Source organism: Hypomesus transpacificus, chromosome 11 (genome assembly GCF_021917145.1).
Source record: "Hypomesus transpacificus isolate Combined female chromosome 11, fHypTra1, whole genome shotgun sequence".
Classification (NCBI taxonomy): domain Eukaryota; kingdom Metazoa; phylum Chordata; class Actinopteri; order Osmeriformes; family Osmeridae; genus Hypomesus; species Hypomesus transpacificus.
In genome coordinates, this window is record NC_061070.1 from 2,368,601 (window position 1) to 2,390,303 (window position 21,703).

At 49.5% G+C, this 21,703-nt stretch overlaps 1 protein-coding gene across 1 annotated transcript in view; it reads left to right on the forward strand.

Moving 5' to 3' along the window:
• LOC124473677 (neurexin-1a-like) overlaps nucleotides 1-21,703 on the forward strand; it is a 111,744-nt gene that overhangs the window by 75,439 nt on the left and 14,602 nt on the right. Inside the window, exons 9-11 of the mRNA XM_047029309.1 lie at nucleotides 8,268-8,471; nucleotides 11,084-11,110; nucleotides 21,308-21,430. Of these exons, the coding sequence (XP_046885265.1) occupies nucleotides 8,268-8,471; nucleotides 11,084-11,110; nucleotides 21,308-21,430 (354 nt within the window). The remainder of the gene's footprint in view (nucleotides 1-8,267; nucleotides 8,472-11,083; nucleotides 11,111-21,307; nucleotides 21,431-21,703) is intronic.

A 21,703-nucleotide genomic window follows, 5' to 3' on the forward strand; every position in this document is an offset into this window, starting at 1 on the left:
GTTCTGCAGATGGTGACTGCTCTGTCAGAGACCACACTCTGGTTCTGCTCTGCTGCAGATGGTGACTGCTCTGTCAGAGACCACACTCTGGTTCTGCTCTGCTGCAGATGGTGACTGCTCTGTCAGAGAACATACTGTGGTTCTGCTCTGCTGCAGATGGTGACTGCTCTGTCAGAGAACATACTGTGGTTCTGCTCTGCTGCAGATGGTGACTGCTCTGTCAGAGACCACACTCTGGTTCTGCTCTGCTGCAGATGGTGACTGCTCTGTCAGAGAACATACTGTGGTTCTGCTCTGCTGCAGATGGTGACTGCTCTGTCAGAGATCACACTCTGGTTCTGCTCTGCTGCAGATGGTGACTGCTCTGTCAGATAACACACTGTAGTTCTGCTCTCATGCTTCTGGGGAGATGCTGGGGAGAGAGGCAGACAAGCAGGCAGGGAGACGGGCAGACAGAAGGGATGGACGGTAGCTAGTGTGTGATTGACAGCTGACAGGATGCTTCCTGTGTCACCCTGGTCACGTCCTGCCTGCCATGCTGCCCTCTAATTGGCTGTCTTCTCCTGCTAACCGATAGGCTCATCAAATCAACCAGCCATGACCAGACTTGGAGCCCAATCATCCTCCTCAGCGCCTCTACAACAGAGAGAGGGGTAGAGAGAGGGGTAGAGAGGGACAGAGAGAGGGGTAGAGAGAGGGATAGAGAGGGGTAGAGAGAGGCGTAGAGAGAGGGGTAGAGAGAGGGATAGAAAGAGGGGTAGAGAGAGGGGTAGAGAGAGGCGTAGAGAGAGGTGTAGAGAGAGGGATAGAGAGAGGGGTAGAGAGGGGTAGAGAGAGGGTAAAGAGAGGGATAGAGAAAGGGACAGAGAGAGGATGATGGTGAGCTCCAGTAGTTTTGTTATTGAACTTGACTGAGTGACTAGTGAGATGAGTGGCAGCTGATTAGTACGACCTTGGCAACAATCTAAGGATGCTATTGGACATCACAGAGATGTCCAATACAGAATAGAACTTTAATAGACTGCATGCACCTCCATACACTATATATAACTATTACATTACCACTATTCCAAAAATGTAAGGGAACACCTAAATAACACAGCAGATATTGTCAAGATGGTAGAGATGGTAGAGGAGGTAGAGAGGAGAGATGGTAGAGAAGAGAGATGGTAGAGGAGGTAGAGAGGAGAGATGGTAGAGGAGGTAGAGAGGAGAGATGGTAGAGGAGGTAAAGAGGAGAGATGGTAGAGGAGGTAGAGAGGAGAGATGGTAGAGGAGGTAGAGAGGGGAGATGGTAGAGGAGGTAGAGAGGAGAGATGGTAGAGGAGGTAGAGAGGAGAGATGGTAGAGGAGGTAGAGAGGAGAGATGGTAGAGGAGGTAGAGAGGAGAGATGGTAGAGGATGTAGAGAGGAGAGATGGTGGAGGAGGTAGAGAGGAGAGATGGTAGAGGAGATAGAGAGGAGAGATGGTAGAGATGGTAGAGGAGGTAGAGAGGAGAGATGGTAGAGAGGAGAGATGGTAGAGATGGTAGAGGAGGTAGAGAGGAGAGATGGTAGAGATGGTAGAGGAGGTAGAGAGGAGAGATGGGAGAGAGGAGAGATGGTAGAGGAGGTAGAGAGGAGAGATGGTAGAGGAGGTAGAGAGGAGAGATGGTAGAGGAGGTAGAGAGGAGAGATGGTAAAGATGGTAGAGGAGGTAGAGAGGAGAGATGGTAGAGAGGAGAGATGGTAGAGAGGAGAGATGGTAGAGGAGGTAGAGAGAAGAGATGGTAGAGGTGGTAGAGGAGGTAGAGAGGAGAGATGGTAGAGAGGAGAGATGGTAGAGGAGGTAGAGAGGAGAGATGGTAGAGGAGGTAGAGAGGAGAGATGGTAGAGGAGGTAGAGAGGAGAGATGGTAGAGAGGAGAGATGGTAGAGGAGGTAGAGAGGAGAGATGGTAGAGGAGGTAGAGAGGAGAGATGGTAGAGGAGGTAGAGAGGAGAGATGGTAGAGGAGGTAGAGAGGAGAGATGGTAGAGATGGTAGAGGAGGTAGAGAGGAGAGATGGTAGAGAGGAGATATGGTAGAGGAGGTAGAGAGGAGAGATGGTAGAGAGGAGAGATGGTAGAGGAGGTATAGAGGAGAGATGGTAGAGGAGGTAGAGAGGAGAGATGGTAGAGGAGGTAGAGAGGAGAGATGGTAGAGAGGAGATATGGTAGAGGAGGTAGAGAGGAGAGATGGTAGAGGAGGTAGAGAGGAGAGATGGTAGAGGAGGTAGAGAGGAGAGATGGTAGAGAGGAGAGATGGTATAGAGGAGAGATGGTAGAGGAGGTAGAGAGGAGAGATGGTAGAGATGGTAGAGGAGGTAGAGAGGAGAGATGGTAGAGAGGAGATATGGTAGAGGAGGTAGAGAGGAGAGATGGTAGAGAGGAGAGATGGTAGAGGAGGTAGAGAGGAGAGATGGTAGAGGAGGTAGAGAGGAGAGATGGTAGAGGAGGTAGAGAGCAGAGATGGTAGAGGAGGTAGAGAGGAGAGATGGTAGAGGAGGTAGAGAGGGGAGATGGTAGAGGAGGTAGAGAGGAGAGATGGTAGAGAGGAGAGATGGTAGAGGAGGTAGAGAGGAGAGATGGTAGAGGAGGTAGAGAGGAGAGATGGTAGAGGAGGTAGAGAGGAGAGATGGTAGAGAGGAGAGATGGTAGAGGAGGTAGAGAGGAGAGATGGTAGAGGAGGTAGAGAGGAGAGATGGTAGAGGAGGTAGAGAGGAGAGATGGTAGAGGAGGTAGAGAGGAGAGATGGTAGAGATGGTAGAGGAGGTAGAGAGGAGAGATGGTAGAGAGGAGATATGGTAGAGGAGGTAGAGAGGAGAGATGGTAGAGAGGAGAGATGGTAGAGGAGGTATAGAGGAGAGATGGTAGAGGAGGTAGAGAGGAGAGATGGTAGAGGAGGTAGAGAGGAGAGATGGTAGAGAGGAGATATGGTAGAGGAGGTAGAGAGGAGAGATGGTAGAGGAGGTAGAGAGGAGAGATGGTAGAGGAGGTAGAGAGGAGAGATGGTAGAGAGAAGAGATGGTATAGAGGAGAGATGGTAGAGGAGGTAGAGAGGAGAGATGGTAGAGATGGTAGAGGAGGTAGAGAGGAGAGATGGTAGAGAGGAGATATGGTAGAGGAGGTAGAGAGGAGAGATGGTAGAGAGGAGAGATGGTAGAGGAGGTAGAGAGGAGAGATGGTAGAGGAGGTAGAGAGGAGAGATGGTAGAGGAGGTAGAGAGCAGAGATGGTAGAGGAGGTAGAGAGGAGAGATGGTAGAGGAGGTAGAGAGGGGAGATGGTAGAGGAGGTAGAGAGGAGAGATGGTAGAGAGGAGAGATGGTAGAGGAGGTAGAGAGGAGAGATGGTAGAGGAGGTAGAGAGGAGAGATGGTAGAGGAGGTAGAGAGGAGAGATGGTATAGAGGAGAGATGGTAGAGGAGGTAGAGAGGAGAGATGGTAGAGGAGGTAGAGAGGAGAGATGGTAGAGGAGGTAGAGAGGAGAGATGGTAGAGGAGGTAGAGAGGAGAGATGGTATAGAGGAGAGATGGTAGAGGAGGTAGAGAGGAGAGATGGTATAGAGGAGAGATGGTAGAGGAGGTAGAGAGGAGAGATGGTAGAGGAGGTAGAGAGGAGAGATGGTATAGAAGAGAGATGGTAGAGGAGGTAGAGAGGAGAGATGGTAGAGGAGGTAGAGAGGGGAGATAGTAGAGATGGTAGAGAGGAGAGATGGTAGAGGAGGTAGAGAGGAGAGATGGTATAGAGGAGAGATGGTAGAGGAGGTAGAGAGGAGAGATGGTAGAGGAGGTAGAGAGGGGAGATAGTAGAGATGGTAGAGAGGAGAGATGGTAGAGGAGGTAGAGAGGAGAGATGGTATAGAGGAGAGATGGTAGAGGAGGTAGAGAGGAGAGATGGTAGAGGAGGTAGAGAGGGGAGATAGTAGAGATGGTAGAGAGGAGAGATGGTAGAGGAGGTAGAGAGGAGAGATGGTAGAGGAGGTAGAGAGGAGAGATGGTAGAGGAGGTAGAGAGGAGAGATGGTAGAGGATGTAGAGAGGAGAGATGGTGGAGGAGGTAGAGAGGAGAGATGGTAGAGGAGATAGAGAGGAGAGATGGTAGAGATGGTAGAGATGGTAGAGGAGGTAGAGAGGAGAGATGGTAGAGAGGAGAGATGGTAGAGATGGTAGAGGAGGTAGAGAGGAGAGATGGTAGAGATGGTAGAGGAGGTAGAGAGGAGAGATGGGAGAGAGGAGAGATGGTAGAGGAGGTAGAGAGGAGAGATGGTAGAGGAGGTAGAGAGGAGAGATGGTAGAGGAGGTAGAGAGGAGAGATGGTAAAGATGGTAGAGGAGGTAGAGAGGAGAGATGGTAGAGAGGAGAGATGGTAGAGAGGAGAGATGGTAGAGGAGGTAGAGAGGAGAGATGGTAGAGGTGGTAGAGGAGGTAGAGAGGAGAGATGGTAGAGAGGAGAGATGGTAGAGGAGGTAGAGAGGAGAGATGGTAGAGGAGGTAGAGAGGAGAGATGGTAGAGGAGGTACAGAGGAGAGATGGTAGAGAGGAGAGATGGTAGAGGAGGTAGAGAGGAGAGATGGTAGAGGAGGTAGAGAGGAGAGATGGTAGAGGAGGTAGAGAGGAGAGATGGTAGAGGAGGTAGAGAGGAGAGATGGTAGAGATGGTAGAGGAGGTAGAGAGGAGAGATGGTAGAGAGGAGATATGGTAGAGGAGGTAGAGAGGAGAGATGGTAGAGAGGAGAGATGGTAGAGGAGGTATAGAGGAGAGATGGTAGAGGAGGTAGAGAGGAGAGATGGTAGAGGAGGTAGAGAGGAGAGATGGTAGAGAGGAGATATGGTAGAGGAGGTAGAGAGGAGAGATGGTAGAGGAGGTAGAGAGGAGAGATGGTAGAGGAGGTAGAGAGGAGAGATGGTAGAGAGGAGAGATGGTATAGAGGAGAGATGGTAGAGGAGGTAGAGAGGAGAGATGGTAGAGATGGTAGAGGAGGTAGAGAGGAGAGATGGTAGAGAGGAGATATGGTAGAGGAGGTAGAGAGGAGAGATGGTAGAGAGGAGAGATGGTAGAGGAGGTAGAGAGGAGAGATGGTAGAGGAGGTAGAGAGGAGAGATGGTAGAGGAGGTAGAGAGGAGAGATGGTAGAGGAGGTAGAGAGGAGAGATGGTAGAGGAGGTAGAGAGGGGAGATGGTAGAGGAGGTAGAGAGGAGAGATGGTAGAGGAGGTAGAGAGGAGAGATGGTAGAGGAGGTAGAGAGGAGAGATGGTAGAGGAGGTAGAGAGGAGAGATGGTAGAGGAGGTAGAGAGGAGAGATGGTATAGAGGAGAGATGGTAGAGGAGGTAGAGAGGAGAGATGGTAGAGGAGGTAGAGAGGAGAGATGGTAGAGGAGGTAGAGAGGAGAGATGGTAGAGGAGGTAGAGAGGAGAGATGGTATAGAGGAGAGATGGTAGAGGAGGTAGAGAGGAGAGATGGTATAGAGGAGAGATGGTAGAGGAGGTAGAGAGGAGAGATGGTAGAGGAGGTAGAGAGGAGAGATGGTATAGAGGAGAGATGGTAGAGGAGGTAGAGAGGAGAGATGGTAGAGGAGGTAGAGAGGGGAGATAGTAGAGATGGTAGAGAGGAGAGATGGTAGAGGAGGTAGAGAGGAGAGATGGTATAGAGGAGAGATGGTAGAGGAGGTAGAGAGGAGAGATGGTAGAGGAGGTAGAGAGGGGAGATAGTAGAGATGGTAGAGAGGAGAGATGGTAGAGGAGGTAGAGAGGAGAGATGGTATAGAGGAGAGATGGTAGAGGAGGTAGAGAGGAGAGATGGTAGAGGAGGTAGAGAGGGGAGATAGTAGAGATGGTAGAGAGGAGAGATGGTAGAGTAGAGCTCCTAGACTGTCTCCTAGTGTCACCTGTAATCCAGATTGACTGTAGATGAACTAAAAAAGAACTGTTGGAGCTTGACAGACAGGTTCTGGTGGCGGAGGTTAGGGGGATAGATAAACACTCTGGATGTCCACCTTTCTCTCTCTCTCTCTCTCTCTCTCCCCCTCTCTCTCTCTCTCTCTCTCTCTCTCTCTCTCTCTCTCTCTCTCTCTCTCACACTGTCTCTTCCTTCACTCTCTCTTTCTTCCTCTATCTTCCTCTCTCTCTCTCTCTCTTCCTCTCTCTCTCTCTCTCTCTCTCTCTCTCTCTCTCTCTCTCTCTCTCTCTCTCTCTCTCTCTCTCTCTCTGTCTTCCTCTCTTGCTGTCAGACTGGAATCTGTGGAGGCTGGGTGAGGTGTGGCGGGGGAGGGAGGGATGATGGCACAGTGCCTGCTGTTGTGATGTCTCCAGATTGCCTGGTAGGCTGGTAGGCAGAGGAGCTGTCAGACAAATTATCCTGCCATGGCGAGCTTGCGCATAACACACCGCCCGCCGGGAGAATACCGCCACTGCAAATGGCGGGGGAGTTGGAGTGGAGGAGGAGAGGAAGGGAGGAGGATGGGAAGAGCAGAGAGATCCTGCTTCTCACCCTTTCTGAATGAGAGGTTTTAATTAAACAGACAGACAGTTTTCCTCCCACGTCCAAAATGTCCGGGACTGATGTCTGTCTATCTGTCCTCCCCCTCTCTACCCTGTCTCTGTTCCTGTCTGTCTGCCTATCTGTCCTCCTCCTCTCTACCCTGTCTCTGTTCCTGTCTGTCTGTCTGTCTATCTCTCCTCCTCCTCTCTACCCTGTCTCTGTTCCTGTCTGTCTGCCTATCTGTCTATCTGTCCTCCTTCTACCCTGTCTGTCACATAGATACATGTTCCACCACATGCTGATGCAGCTGCATTCACACTGAGAAAAGCATGTTTACATAAATACATATTTATGCTTCTCGACAGGAGCCCTAATGGGAATGGTATTTACTTCAGACTGATGATAATATATTTACTTGTGTGATGTACAACATTACACCTGTCCTGGAGTTAACTTGTTCACTCTCCCAGGTTCCTGAGCTAGCTGTCTCCCTGTGTCACTACAGTAGAGCTAGCTGTCTCCCTGTCTCACTAGAGCTAGCTGTCTCCCTGTCTCACTACAGTAGAGTAGCTGTCTCTAAAGAGCTAGCTGTCTCCCTGTCTCACTACAGTAGAGCTAGCTGTCTCCCTTTCTCACTACAGTAGAGCTAGCTGTCTCCCTGTCTCACTACAGTAGAGCTAGCTGTCTCCCTGTTTCACTATAGTAGAGCTAGCTGTCTCACTACAGTAGAGCTAGCTGTCTCCCTGTCTCATTAGAGCTAGCTGTCTCCCTGTCTCACTAGAGCGAGCTGTCTCCCTGTCTCACTAGAGCTAGCTGTCTCCATGTCGCACTAGAGCTAGCTGTCTCCCTGTCTCACTAGAGCTAGCTGTCTCCATGTCGCACTAGAGCTAGCTGTCTCCTTGTCTCACTAGAGCTAGCTGTCTCCCTGTCTCATTAGAGCTAGCTGTCTCCCTGTCTCACTAGAGCTAGCTGTCTCCCTGTCTTACTAGAGCTAGCTGTCTCCCTGTCTCATTAGAGCTAGCTGTCTCCCTGTCTTACTAGAGCTAGCTGTCTCCCTGTCTCACTAGAGCTAGCTGTCTCCATGTCGCACTAGAGCTAGCTGTCTCCCTGTCTCACTAGAGCTAGCTGTCTCCATGTCGCACTAGAGCTAGCTGTCTCCCTGTCTCACTAGAGCTAGTTGTCTCCCTGTCTCATTAGAGCTAGCTGTCTCCCTGTCTCACTAGAGCTAGCTGTCTCCCTGTCTCACTAGAGCTAGCTGTCTCCATGTCGCACTAGAGCTAGCTGTCTCCCTGTCTCATTAGAGCTAGCTGTCTCCCTGTCTTACTAGAGCTAGCTGTCTCCCTGTCTCACAAGAGCTAGCTGTCTCCATGTCGCACTAGAGCTAGCTGTCTCCCTGTCTCACTAGAGCTAGCTGTCTCCATGTCGCACTAGAGCTAGCTGTCTCCCTGTCTCACTAGAGCTAGTTGTCTCCCTGTCTCATTAGAGCTAGCTGTCTCCCTGTCTCACTAGAGCTAGCTGTCTCCCTGTCTCACTAGAGCTAGCTGTCTCCATGTCGCACTAGAGCTAGCTGTCTCCCTGTCTCACTAGAGCTAGCTGTCTCCCTGTCTCATTAGAGCTAGCTGCCTGCCTGTCTCACCAGAGCTAGCTGTCTGCCTGTCTCACTAGAGCTAGCTGTCTCACCACTAGTGGTTCAGCTCTCCATCCACTGTAGTGATCAGTAATACCACCCTTTCTCCTGTTGTTTTCCCTCCTCCTCCTCTCCCCCCCCTGTAGATGCTACCATACTCAGCTATGATGGCAGTAAGTTTATGAAGATCCAGTTGCCGTTGGTGATGCATACAGAAGCTGAGGATGTATCGCTACGCTTTCGCTCCCAGCGGGCCTACGGCATTCTCATGGCAACCACGTCACGTGACTCGGCCGACACCCTACGTCTGGAGCTGGAGGCGGGGCGCGTGAGACTCACCGTCAACCTAGGTACCCCACACACACACACACACACACACACACACTCAGACACATCCATCCACATATATTCAAACACACTCACACATACTCACACACTCAGACACATCCATCCACATATAACACACACATGTATAACCCCCACACAGACGCACACACACCCTGTGCTGCTGTGTGGAGTGGTAAAGGAGGGTAGAGTCCTTCATCATTCTGAGCCTGCGGGTCTCTGCTTACTGCCCTGGAGCACACAGACCCTCTCCCCAGCAGGGGCGCTCTACCCCACCCCCACCTGCCTCTCTCCCCACCCCACCCCCACCCTGCCTCTCTCCCCACCCCACCCCCACCCTGCCTCTCCCCACCCCACCCCCACCCTGCCTCTCTCCCCACCCCACCCCCACCCTGCCTCTCTCCCCACCCCACCCCCACCCTGCCTCTCCCCACCTCACCCCCACCCTGCCTCTCCCCACCCCACCCCCACCCTGCCTCTCCCCACCCCACCCCCACCCTGCCTCTCCCCACCCCACCACCACCCTGCCTCTCTCCCCACCCCACCCCCACCCTGCCTCTCTACCCCCCACCCCACCCCCACCCTGCCTCTCTACCCCCCACCCCACCCCCACCCTGCCTCTCCCCACCCCACCACCACCCTGCCTCTCTCCCCACCCCACCCCCACCCTGCCTCTCTCCCCACCCCCACCCTGCCTCACCCCACCCCCACCCTGCCTCTCTACCCCCCACCCCACCCCCACCCTGCCTCTCTACCCCCCACCCCACCCCCACCCCGCCTCTCCCCACCCCCACCCTGCCTCTCCCCACCCCACCCCCACCCTGCCTCTCTCCCCACCCCCACCCTGCCTCACCCCACCCCCACCCTGCCTCTCTACCCCCCACCCCACCCCCACCCTGCCTCTCCCCACCCCACCCCCACCCTGCCTCTCCCCACCCCACCCCCACCCTGCCTCTCTCCCCACCCCCACCCTGCCTCACCCCACCCCCACCCTGCCTCTCTACCCCCCACCCCACCCCCACCCTGCCTCTCCCCACCCCACCCCCACCCTGCCTCTCCCCACCCCACCCCCACCCTGCCTCTCTCCCCACCCCCACCCTGCCTCTCTACCCCCCACCCTGCCTCACCCCACCCCCACCCTGCCTCTCTCCCCCCCACCCCACCCTGCCTCTATACCCTGTATCCTCTCCCCCACCCTGCCTCTCCCCCCCCACCCCACCCTGCCTCCATACCCTGTATTCTCTCCCCCACCCAGCCTCTCTCCCCCCCACCCCCACCCTGCCTCTCTCCCCCCCACCCTGCCTCAATACCCTGTATCCTCTCCCCCACCCTGTATCCTCTCCCCCACCCCCACCCTGCCTCTCTCCCCCCACCCTGCCTCTATACCCTGTATCCTCTCCCCCACCCTGCCTTTCGACCCTCTACCCCCCACCCCTACCCAATCCTACCCCCTTGACCCCAGTCTCCCCCATCCCCTTCCAGAGCGTTCCCAGTGCGGGTTCTGTGATTGGCTCCCAGGCTGTATGTGGCCGCTCTTCTGCTGAGGTTGACGACACGCTGGCACCCTATAGGAGGAGGCAGGGGGCGGGGGTAGGGACGGTCAGAGAGAGAGAGACGGGAGGCGGGGGGTGTAAAAAGAACCCCAACATACCAGACAGGTCACAGTGGTCTTCAACCCTGGTCCTCAGGACCCACTGTCCATGTTCTGTAGAAGCATTATAACGACCCATTCATTAGGATCTGGTGTGTTGGAGTAGGGAAACATCTAGGAACATGCAGGACAGTGGACCCTGAGGACCAGGGTTGAAGACCACTTTGACCTGTCTGGCCTGCTTTGACCTTGGTTATCTGCCCCAGCCTCAGGCCCTAGTCTTGGGGCTGGGGCAGATAAACCTGCCCAGGCCCTAGTCCTGGAGCAGATAACCCTGCCCAGGCCCTAATCCTGGGGCAGATAACCCTACCCAGGCCCTAGTCCTGGAGCAGATAACCCTGCCCAGGCCCTAGTCTTGGGGCAGATAACCCTGCCCAGGCCCTAGTCCTGGAGCAGATAACCCTGCCCAGGCCCTAGTCTTGGGGCAGATAACCCGGCCCAGGCCCTAGTCTTGGGGCAGATAATCCTGCCCAGGCCCTAGTCCTGGAGCAGATAACCCGGCCCAGGCCCTAATCCTGGGGCAGATAACCCTGCCCAGGCCCTAGTCCTGGAGCAGATAACCCGGCCCAGGCCCTAGTCTTGGGGCAGATAACCCTGCCCAGGCCCTAATCCTGGGGCAGATAACCCTGCCCAGGCCCTAGTCCTGGAGCAGATAACCCTGCCCAGGCCCTAGTCCTGGGGCTGATAACCCTGCCCAGGCCCTAGTCCTGGGGCAGATAACCCTGCCCAGGCCCTAGTCTTGGGGCTGATAACCCTGCCCAGGCCCTAGTCCTGGGGCAGATAACCCTGCCCAGGCCCTAGTCCTGGAGCAGATAACCCTGCCCAGGCCCTAGTCCTGGGGCTGGGGCAGAGGGGTTATGAAAGGAGGGGTGTGTTGGCGTGTCGTCCCCAGGGGGTGGGGGGTATATTTGATGCTGCAGTTGTCTCCTTGAAGGAATCACATGTGCTCTATTCTCCCCCGTCTAGACTGTATCAGGATTAACTGCTCCTCCAGTAAGTTCATGTTCACGTCCTCTCACTCTTCTACTCTCTCCTCCCTTCTCTCCTCACTCCTCTCTCTTCTCTTCTCTCTTCTCTCTTCTCTCTCCTCTCTTTTCTTTTCTCATCTCTCCTCTCTCCTCACTGCTCTCCTGTCTCTGCTCTCCTGTCTCTCCTCTCTTTCCACTCTCCTCTTTCTCCTCTTCTCTCTCTCCTTCTCCTGTATCTCCTCCCTCAGGGTCTCTCTCTGTGTATCTCTCTAACTGTGATGTGTCTCCTGTATGGATCTGAATGGTTGTCTTCCTTCCCCGCTCTCTCCTCCAGCTGTGCCTTCACAGCACACGGCTCCTCCACAGACTCAGAGACCAGGCACACTGGCTCAGTTCAATATAGGGACAGTTGAACACTTGTAGTTGTGAGTCTAGTTAGAATTCCTGAAATTAAACCAGAGAGTAGAGGGCTAGGTGGGGAGAGGATAGAGGAGAGGAGGTGCATAGGTGACACAGTAGAGGAAGGAGGAGTGGATTTAATGAGGAGAGTAAACGTCTGTTGTTGCTAATTAACGAACCCTGACGCTCCTAGATCTAAACAGTCTGTCCTAGAACGCATCATTTCACCCCCACCCCTCCTCCTCTCTCCTCGCCCCTCCTCTCCCACTGTTCCCCTTGATAAATGTCTATCTGTCTGTGAATACTGTCTGTCTGTAAATTGGGGAGTCTTTTCATGACAGAAAAGAAAAGCCAGAGTGATTTTAATTATTCTCATTAACCTGCCTGGTCAGGCATGAAGGCAGAGGGAGGGAGTGGGGGGGGAGGAGATGGGGAGGAGGGGAGAGGTATCTTGTCACACACACACACATGTTCCGGACAGACTGGCCTACCAGCTCACAGTTTAGCTGTGTGACTGATAGACGTCCTGGCGGACAGTCATGTGACGTGTTTTGACTGGTTGTGAGCTGTGTCTCTGAATGATTGACAGACTCACACACGTGTTGGCATTGTGACGACCACAGCTCTGTAATCAGACGTGATTAATCACCGTGACAACAGAGAGGAATCCTCCACATTTTGGGAGACACAGAGATATAAATAGAGACAGAGAGAGAGAGCGATATAGACGCAGAGAGATAGAAAGAGAGAGAGAGAGAGATATAGAGAGAGAGACAGAGAGATATAGAGAGAGACAGAGAAGGAGAGATGGAGAGAGATGTTTGGCTCAGTCTCAGATGAAGGGACTTTAACAGAGGTTCTTGGAGAGTTTCTCCAGAAGTGCAGTTCAGCAGCAGACTGCTGTTTAAACATCCAGGAGCTGCAACATCAATTCCCTTTTTCCCCATATTTTCTCCTTATTATATCTTGCCCTCGTTTTCTCAGGCATTAATTAATATGAATTGTCAGGCGTTGTGTTGCAAGGGGGGGTGGAGGGGTGCCCATCACTGTCAATTAGCACCCCAGATCTCAGAGGCTGCCCCAAGCTGCCTGCACAAAACTCTGCCACTTCAGCTTAAACACTTTTAACAGCTGCCGTGTGACAACTACCTAAAAATATATTTTTTCCCTCCCTCTCTCTCCATCTCTGTCTCTCTTGCCATTATTCTTTCCTTCTAGCTGTCTTATTCTCTCTGTGTCCTCCCCCATGAAACACAAACACACACACATACACACCTTCACCCTAATGACAGAACCAGAGCTACAGTGGGCCTGACAGTAACACACACAGTCAGTCAGTAGGGTGTCAGTGTGGGGGTTGTTCAATTCCTCGGCCCTCACCCCACCTTCCCGCCTCCACTCAACCTGACATGAAGTGACAGGAACATGATTCGTCACGTGTCGTTCAGAACATCCATGATGACGATATGACTGATGTTGAAACATCACTTATGACCCGTGCTCATTATTCATGACCCACTCCAGAAAGTCCACAAGCCCCAGAGTGGGACCTATCCACAGAGAGGGAGAGATGGAGAGAGAGAGGGATGCAGGGAAGGAGGGTGAAGGAAACCCAGCGTGAAAGGAAAAGTGAGAGCGGGAGGGGGCTCTAGTGGAGTGTCTGTAGTCTGCTACAACTTGTCTGCTGCCAACTCAGATTCTGTAATGCAATTACTGAAAGAACCCGGATTATGCAAATGCCAGTTCCTCAGGATTAGTGGTGTGTGTGTGGGTGTGAGTGTGTCTGTGTGTGTGTGTGTGAAGCAGCAGCAGAAAACGTCATATTGGATGGGTTCTGGGTACTGTAGTTCAGAGTGTGTGCAGGTGGGGGGGGGGGGGTGACAAGACTACAAGGTGGAGATAAAGGTATATGAGGGGGTAGTTATAGAGGATCAGGGTTTATGAAGGGGTAGTTATAGAGGATTATGATATATTAGGGGGGTAGTTATATAGGATCAGGGTATATGAGGGGGGTAGTTTTAGTGGATCAGGGTATACGAGGGGGTAGTTATAGAGGATCAGGATATATGAGGGGGGTAGTTATAGAGGTTTGGGTATATGAGGTGGGTAGTTATAGAGAATCGGGGTATTCGAGGGGGTAGTTATAGAGGATCGGGGTATTCGAGGGGGTAGTTATAGAGGATCGGGGTATTCGAGGGGGTAGTTATAGAGGCTCAGGGTATGTGAGGGTGTAGTTATAGAGGATCGGGTTATATGAGGGGATTGTTAGAGGTGGAGGTAAAAAAAAGTGTGGAATATGGATCTCAACTGCCCTCTGCTGGATGACTCACCAGCATGTAGCAATGTACATTATTGTTAGATCATTTACTAGTTATTAACTAATAATTATATGTTAGTCATAGGCTAGCTTAGGTTATTTTCAGTTGATAGGTGAATTATTCCATAATAAATATATAATAAAATTCTTACTTTATGATATTAATGTCAAAAGGTATGTAGCTCTCATTGATTGAGACTAAAGTATTAACATTTAGTTGAGTGAGTTGATATGAATATTAACCTTTAGTTGAGTGAGTTTAGATTAATATGAACATTTAGTGGAGTGAGTTGAGACTAATATGAACCTTTAGTTGAGTGAGTTGAGACTAATATGAACCTTTAGTTGAGTGAGTTGAGATGAATATGAACCTTTAGTTGAGTGAGTTGAGACTAATTATTAACCTTTAGCTGAGTTAGTTCTAATATTAACCTTTAATTGAATGAGTTCAAAATATTTCCAATGGTCCCCAAAAGGGCTGTCCCCACTTATTCGACTAGTCGATTTTCTGCTTTATATGCTCTTGGTCGACTAAGATCTTTTTTATCAAGCTGCCGTATGGCAGTGTGAGATCTGATTCCCGCTTGTGTCATCATTGCTCATCATTGCTGAATTAACTAAATGTTCTACATAAATTGTAAATTATATTATTTAAGAAAAAAATTAAACTCAAAAAAGCGGAAAACATTTTTATTTAAAAGAAAAGGTGTTACAATTTTCCTTTTCGTTAATCTGCACTTTGTTTTGTTTTGGTATTTTGCACACGGCACAAGCACAATTGGCTGCAGAACTACAAACTCTGCCATAGCCTACTTTGTCGGTGTTATTAGTCAAAATGGCAAAGACATCTGTGATATGGCAGCATGTCATTAGAGTACATTTACATTTACAAAGTACCGGGTGACTCGAAAAACGTTGAATGCAAACTCTGCCAACAGCGGTTTATTTTTCATATTTGACGTCGAATATGATGTAGCCTACCACCTGAAAAACGTAAATCGGCCTAGCTCTACTTCGCTCATGGTAACGCCGTCGAATATGCCTATGAATCACATCCAAATTGAATGACAATCTTCTCCGGCCAAAACAACAAAATCTTTCTCTGTTGCACCGTTCCCCACTCAGCTTCTGCGTAAGTTCGCATGCTGCAAATTCAGGCAGTGATAAGCGCGCTCTGATGATTTGCATGTTAAACAAACAATATTTTTTATTTGTAGTACATTGTAAGAGATACTAAATACCATCGGCATTCGGTTACAACCGGACTGGTGATACGAGCCTCATTATTAATAGGCTATTAACGGCTGAATCAATGTCCAGCAGCCATTGAGTCAGATTGCGAAAATGTTTGTATGTTGTTTTGTTTTTTTGAGAAAAAAAAGCGTTTCAAATTTCGATTTTCAGATGTTTTAGTCGAGTCTTTGTCGACCAAAGAAAATCTTAGTCGGGGACAGCCCTAGTCCCCACAGCGCAAGTCATATTTCCGAAACGATAGCTAGCTAGCTTTAGTTAGCTTCTGGGCTAAGTTAGCTAGCATAATACTCGTAGCAATGCTACTACCATGCTACCTGTTAGCCTTCTCATTAGTACAATTTGAAGCCATACTAAAGCATTTGTCACATCGTTTTTGTATATCAGAAAATATTCAATGGGGATGTTCAAAATCTGTGATGTTACGCTAGGGGACCCACATTCAAACAATCACATATTTATGATGCTACTCATTAACGGGTTAAAGGTGTACATGGTTACTGAGAGGGTTGGATGGGCTACTAGGGATTATCAGGAGGAGCTTTGTGATGCACCTGAACAGGTACTTACTAACATTACTAATGGCAGATAAACGTGGAACCATGTGTTCTCACTTCCTGTTTGGTTGAACCTAACCTAAGTGTGTCTGCCATGCCACAATACCCCTCCCCCTCCCCACACCTCTCCCACTCCAACTGATTCTAGATGTCAGACTGGTATACAGGCTGGTTAACAGGCTGGTTCTAGTGACCAGAGGCCTCATGTATAAACGTTGCGTACGCACGAAAAGATTGCGTACGCTGGTTTTCACGCACACAGTGTGATGTCTAAAAGTTTACTTGATGTGAGAATGTGCAGGCCATCCGCAAAGTTTTAACTGGCTATGAAACATGGCAAATTTTAACTGAAAAGTGCCAGCCCTACTACATTTGGCGCTCTAGGCGAGCATCACTCGTGACACCCTCCCCCCCAAACCCCCCTTCCTCCCAAAAAAATAAAAAAGATTTTGCACGAAAACGGAATTGCAACTTTACATTTAGTCATTTAGCAGACGCTCTTATCCAGAGCGACTTACAGTAAGTACAGGGACATTCCCCGCGGGACAAGTAGGGTGAAGTGCCTTGCCCAAGGGCACAACGTCATTTTGGCACGAGGAGAATCGATCTGGCAACCTTCTGATTACTAGCCCGACTCCCTCACCGCTCAGCCATCTGACTCTCACCCTTTTCACTTTCAAATGCTATTTTACCCTGCAAGACTGCATTCCTTTCAAATAAACACAACAACGATCGCAGCAATGAACAAACATGAAATAAAGAACAAAATCCCTGAGAAAATAGGTGTGTTCGACTTCATGCAGCACCGGCGGCGCCGACAGCCGGCTTCGACCTCCAAAATGACGCAAATTGTGGTTCAGCTGAACTTGAACTGATGTTTCGACTGAATGGCAATAACAAGGAACGTCACAAGTCACTGGCTAGCTTCGATTTTTGGGTCATTTTACCCTAATGTTAGATTTATTTATTGAATGTCAAAATATTGGTTGGAAATATAGAAGGGGGCGCAAAAAATAATGGCCAGCATATTTTTTTTTTGCTGGGCGCATTTTTTTACGCCCCCCTCTGAGTGGCGCCCTAGGCGACCGCCTACACCTCGCCTGTAGGAAAGACCGCCCCTGCCTGTAAGCAATGTTCCCTTTATAAAACCCAGATTACCCACAGGTGTGCGTACGTGAATCAGCATTTTACCCCGCCCTGAGCGTGCCCATTTTTTACTATAAATGGTCAATGCACCTCATGAATGCTAATCCAGTATATTAATGACCCCGGCATGCGATTGTTCTTTACAGTGATTCATGGCGACAGGTGGGTAAAGAACAAAAAAGATTACAAGAACAAAACCTACATTATTTGGTGGCCACAGCAGCAGGATCACCACTTAAAAAACAGTGCGAGTGGCAGCATATTCACACGTTTCTTCATGCCGGTTTTGTCATGAACAGTATTAAAGTTTGAACTGATAACGAGGACGTAGTGTAGCAATTGCACAGGAGCTTAACGGCTGTATGTCCAGTTTTTGACATATGATGATATATGAACAGTATTAAAGAAATATATTTAGTGATACACTGTGTTGTGGAGTTATGTAAAGGTAGGATATGTGATGTTATCCTGTATTCCATGCAGTCGGGGCATCTCCCCCTCCTACACTCCCGTAGTGGACAATCTGATGGTGAGACAGCGCTGAATTTTGATCTAAAATTTGAGTTTGATTGTTCAAGAAAATAAAACATAAAAATATTAAGAGTAATCGTTTTTCACACATTTACTTTCTGCTGTCTGACTACAGTTTAAGGTAATCTGCGTCGCCAATTCGCAGTCTCAAAAATGTGCGTAGGCCTGGACTCCCCAGCAACCTACGCCAGGATCCTGTTTGTGGACTTCAGCTCTGCCTTTAATACCATCATCCCAGCCCTGCTTCAGGACAAGCTCTCCCAGCTGAACGTGCCCGACTCCACCTGCAGGTGGATCACAGACTTCCTGTCTGACAGGAAGCAGTGCGTTAAACTGGGAACACTAGTCTCTGACTCCCGGTCATCAGCACCGGATCACCTCAGGGCTGCGTCGTTTCTCCTCTGCTCTTCTCCCTATACACCAACAGCTGCACCTCCAGTCATCCATCCGTCAAACTCCTGAAGTTTGCGGACGACACCACCCTTATTGGGCTCATCTCTGGTGGAGACGAGTCTGATTCAGGGCTCTCAATTGTCACGCATTGAGAGTGACAGTCACTCATTTTGGTCTTTAGTCACGCCTTCCCGCCACACATTGTATTTCTCACGCCCAAAAAAATATTTATAATATATTTAATATGCCGCAGCACCCAACCAAAATTCCTCTGGCCGCCCCACTCTCACTATGGAACCGGCAGTCAAGCGCGTCTCCCCTGGAGTTCTTAGTTGAGCCTGCCACTTATTAGCCAAACAAAAAAAGAAAGGGTCTATACAATAGTCAATCGGAAAATAGCACCATTGTATCTGGGTAAGATTTAATGCAACAACCAATGGAAAAAAAGCATATCCTGTCATTTTTCTGGATTCTGCTACGTCTTCCGAAAGTTTTGTTCACCTACAAAGCAAACCGCTGGAGCTCGAGCATCACTTTGATCACAGTTATGATCACCTGTTTTAATGTTACAACAAATTCACAACTTGTTTGACACAAACAATGACAACTTGACTGCTGTAAAAAAAAAAATCCCAGATTATTAGCATCAGTTTTTCACGAGTCTCTTAACCAACAGTTTTACAGCCTGTTCACTGACAACACCTGCTCAGAACAAGTAGTTCATAGATGTAGCCGGTGTGTATCGGTGAAACTCACTCGTCAGGTAAGTAAAACGCCACCCGCATCAATGGTCGTCTAGCTTTTCGTTGGCGTAGTTGGTAGTGGCGGCGCTTGGGATGTGAGAGGTGGCAGGATCGAACCCAGTGCGGGATGTAAATAGGCCCGATTCTTTTAACTTTTAAAATAATGTCATATTTTATTATTATATCCTGGCCATGGATGCATTAATCATTGCTGCCTTTCAAAGATGTCAGGTAAAAAGCAATTAATTAACTTTGGGGGGGGGGGGGGGGGGGAGGGGGAGAGAATGTCACTCTTGCCTGTCTTCAAAACTTAAGAGCCCTGCTGATTTTAGGTGGGAAGCGGCCAACTTGGTGACCTGGTGCAGCCAGAACAACCTAGAGCTCAATGCTCTTAAGACAGTGGAGATGGTTGTGGACTTCAGGAAGAGCACAGCCCCACTCACCCCCATCACCCTGAGTGACTCCCCAGTCAACACTGTAGAGTCCTTCCGCTTCCTGGGCACTATCCTCTCCCAGGACCTCAAGTGGGAACTGAACATCGGCTCCCTCACCAAGAAAGCACAACAGAAGATGTACTTCCTTCAGCAGCTGAAGAAATTCTACCTGCCAAAGACAATGATGGTGCACTTTACTCAGCCATCATTGAGTCCATCCTCACCTCCTCCATCACCATCTGGTACGCTGCTGCCACTTCCAAGGACAAGAGCAGGCTGCAGTTTATCATCCACACTGCTGAGAAGGTGATTGGCTGCAATCTGCCTTCCCTCGAGGACCTGCACACCTCGAGGACCCTGAGGCGAGCGAGGAAGATTGTGGTCGACTCCTCCCACCCTGGACACTCCCTGTTTGTCACTCCCCTCCGGCAGAAGGCTGCGGTGCATCAGGACCAATACTTCACGCCACAAAAAGTTTTTTCCCTTCCGCTGTTGGCCTCTTCAACAAGGCCAAGGGTCCACACTGACTCTAATGACTTCCTGCTTAAAACACATTACATTTACACAATTGTATCGTGTACATTTGTATTTTTTATAATATTTGTATTTATATTGTAATTGGTAACTTATATTTTATTTTATTGTACATTTTATTTCATTCTAATTCCACTTAGTACTGCTAGTTTATGTTAGCCTGACGTTGTCATACTCATAATTCTAGTCAGAATATGAGTCTGAGAACTCTCCGTTGGGCTTTGACTACGGGGCCTGTTTCAAACGAGCCTGGAAAACAAATGCCTCTTCGCTCAATTGGATAGATCTACAACCAATCAGAGCAACAGACTATGTGACGTATGTCAAGCGCCTCATAGTTGTTGTCAACAGAACTAATCTGAGAGGCAGCTAAATCTTTACTGACTAAACTGCAAGCAGACTTGAAGTATGCTTGAAGAATGAATACAAACGATTTTTGCCTGTGTTGTAAAATTAATTTAAGGGTAGGGGGAGTACTTGTTCACACGGTCAACCTTTTTGAGCTAAACAATAAAGGGCAATGCATATACGAACAAGTTCTCCGTTTAGGATTACAACTCCACAAAAGAAAATGAGAAACCACAATGGCCACTGGGTTTTCATTGTGTCCCATCTTCTTTCCGGACCATCGGGCCAGCTGATAAATTAAACCTTTACCGAATCCCATAGGAAGGACTGCAAAAACATATTTTTCATCGACAAATGCCTTGATTGCGTCTCTCTGTTCCTCTTTCAAAATTAATGCGCTGTCGATGTCTTTTAAAACAGACTCGATGGCAGAATCATAACATCCCAGATCTCCAGCGGTAGCCATGTTTGTTCAAAACAAATTCAACCTAAGCGCTCTTTTGTGTCGTGGGTGATTACGTTACTGTTGATCATCTGTCCATCATCGTATAAAGCCCGCCCTGGCAATTTCATTGGTTCGCCCAGATTCTGGTTTTCTGTAGTTGGTCCCCAATACGAGACCCTCCAGACCCAACTTCCCGACCAAATTTTTTTGTGGCGGGGAGAAGTTGGGCTGGCAGCCAGGCTAAGTTTATGTACCCTATGTACCCTTAGTACAGATAGTCCACATATTTAAATTTTAGGTTCCTATAGGTTTATTGTATGCACCTTCCTGCCAAAGTAAATACCTTGTCTGTGCAAACTTTCATGGCGAATAAATCCCATTCTGATTCTGAGATGGGTAAGAGCTTGTGTGGAGGACCGCACATTTTCCCGTCAAGTTCGTTTTTTATAAATCACAACCTTTGCGTGGGAAGTGGCGTACGCACATTTTCAGCCTTGTCCGTACGCAACCTTTATAAATGAGACCCCAGGGGATTTACAGGCTGGTTCCAGTGGTCAGGCAATTTACAGGTTGGTTATAGTGGTCAGGCAATTTACAGGTTGGTTATAGTGGTCAGGCTGGTTATATCCATCGCCCTCCCCCCTCTCTTTATCCCACCTCTATCCATTTCTCCTCTCTCCCATCTTAATCCCACCTCTATCCATCTCTCCTCTCTCTTTATCCCACCTCTATCCATCTCTCCTCTCTCTTTATCCCACCTCTATCCATCTCTCCTCTCTCTTCATCCCACCTCTATCCATCTCTCCTCTCTCCCCTCTTCTTTCTACCTCTCTTTTGTCCCTTTCTCTCTCTGTCTTGCTTCTCTACCTTCTTTCTTTCCTTTTGTCTGTCTTTCCTGTTATTTGCTCACTTTTGCTCATGTACTCCTAGTGTGTCTGTGTGTGTGTGTGTTTATGACTGTGTGTGTTTGAGTGTCTGACTAAGCTTGTGTGTATGAGTGTGTGTGTTTATGAGCATGTAAGTGTGTGTGTATGAGTGTGTGTGTGTTTATGAGCATGTAAGTATGTGTGTAGGAAGGTGTTTTATGTATGTGTGTTTTAACTTCCCTCTGGGCTGTTCTACAGGTAAGGGTCCAGAGACTTTATTTGCGGGTCAGAACCTGAATGATAACGAGTGGCACACTGTCAGGGTGTTCAGGAGAGGCAAGAACCTGAAGCTTACCGTGGATGACCTGCCTGCTGTGGAAGGTACCTCCTTCTCTCCTCCTTCCTTCTCTCTCTCCTCCCTCTCCCTTCCTCCTCCCTCTCCTCTCCCTCCTCCTCTCCTCCCTTTTCCTCCTCTCCTTCTCCCCTCCTCTTCCCACTCTCCCTCCTCTCCAACTCTCCCACTCTCCCTCCTCTTCCTCTCCTTCTCTCCTCTCCCTCCTCCTCTTCTCCCTCTTCCTCCTTTCTCTTCTCCCTCATTTGCCTCCTCCTCTTACAACCTTCTCCTCCTTTCTCCCTCCTCTCCCTTCCTTCCTT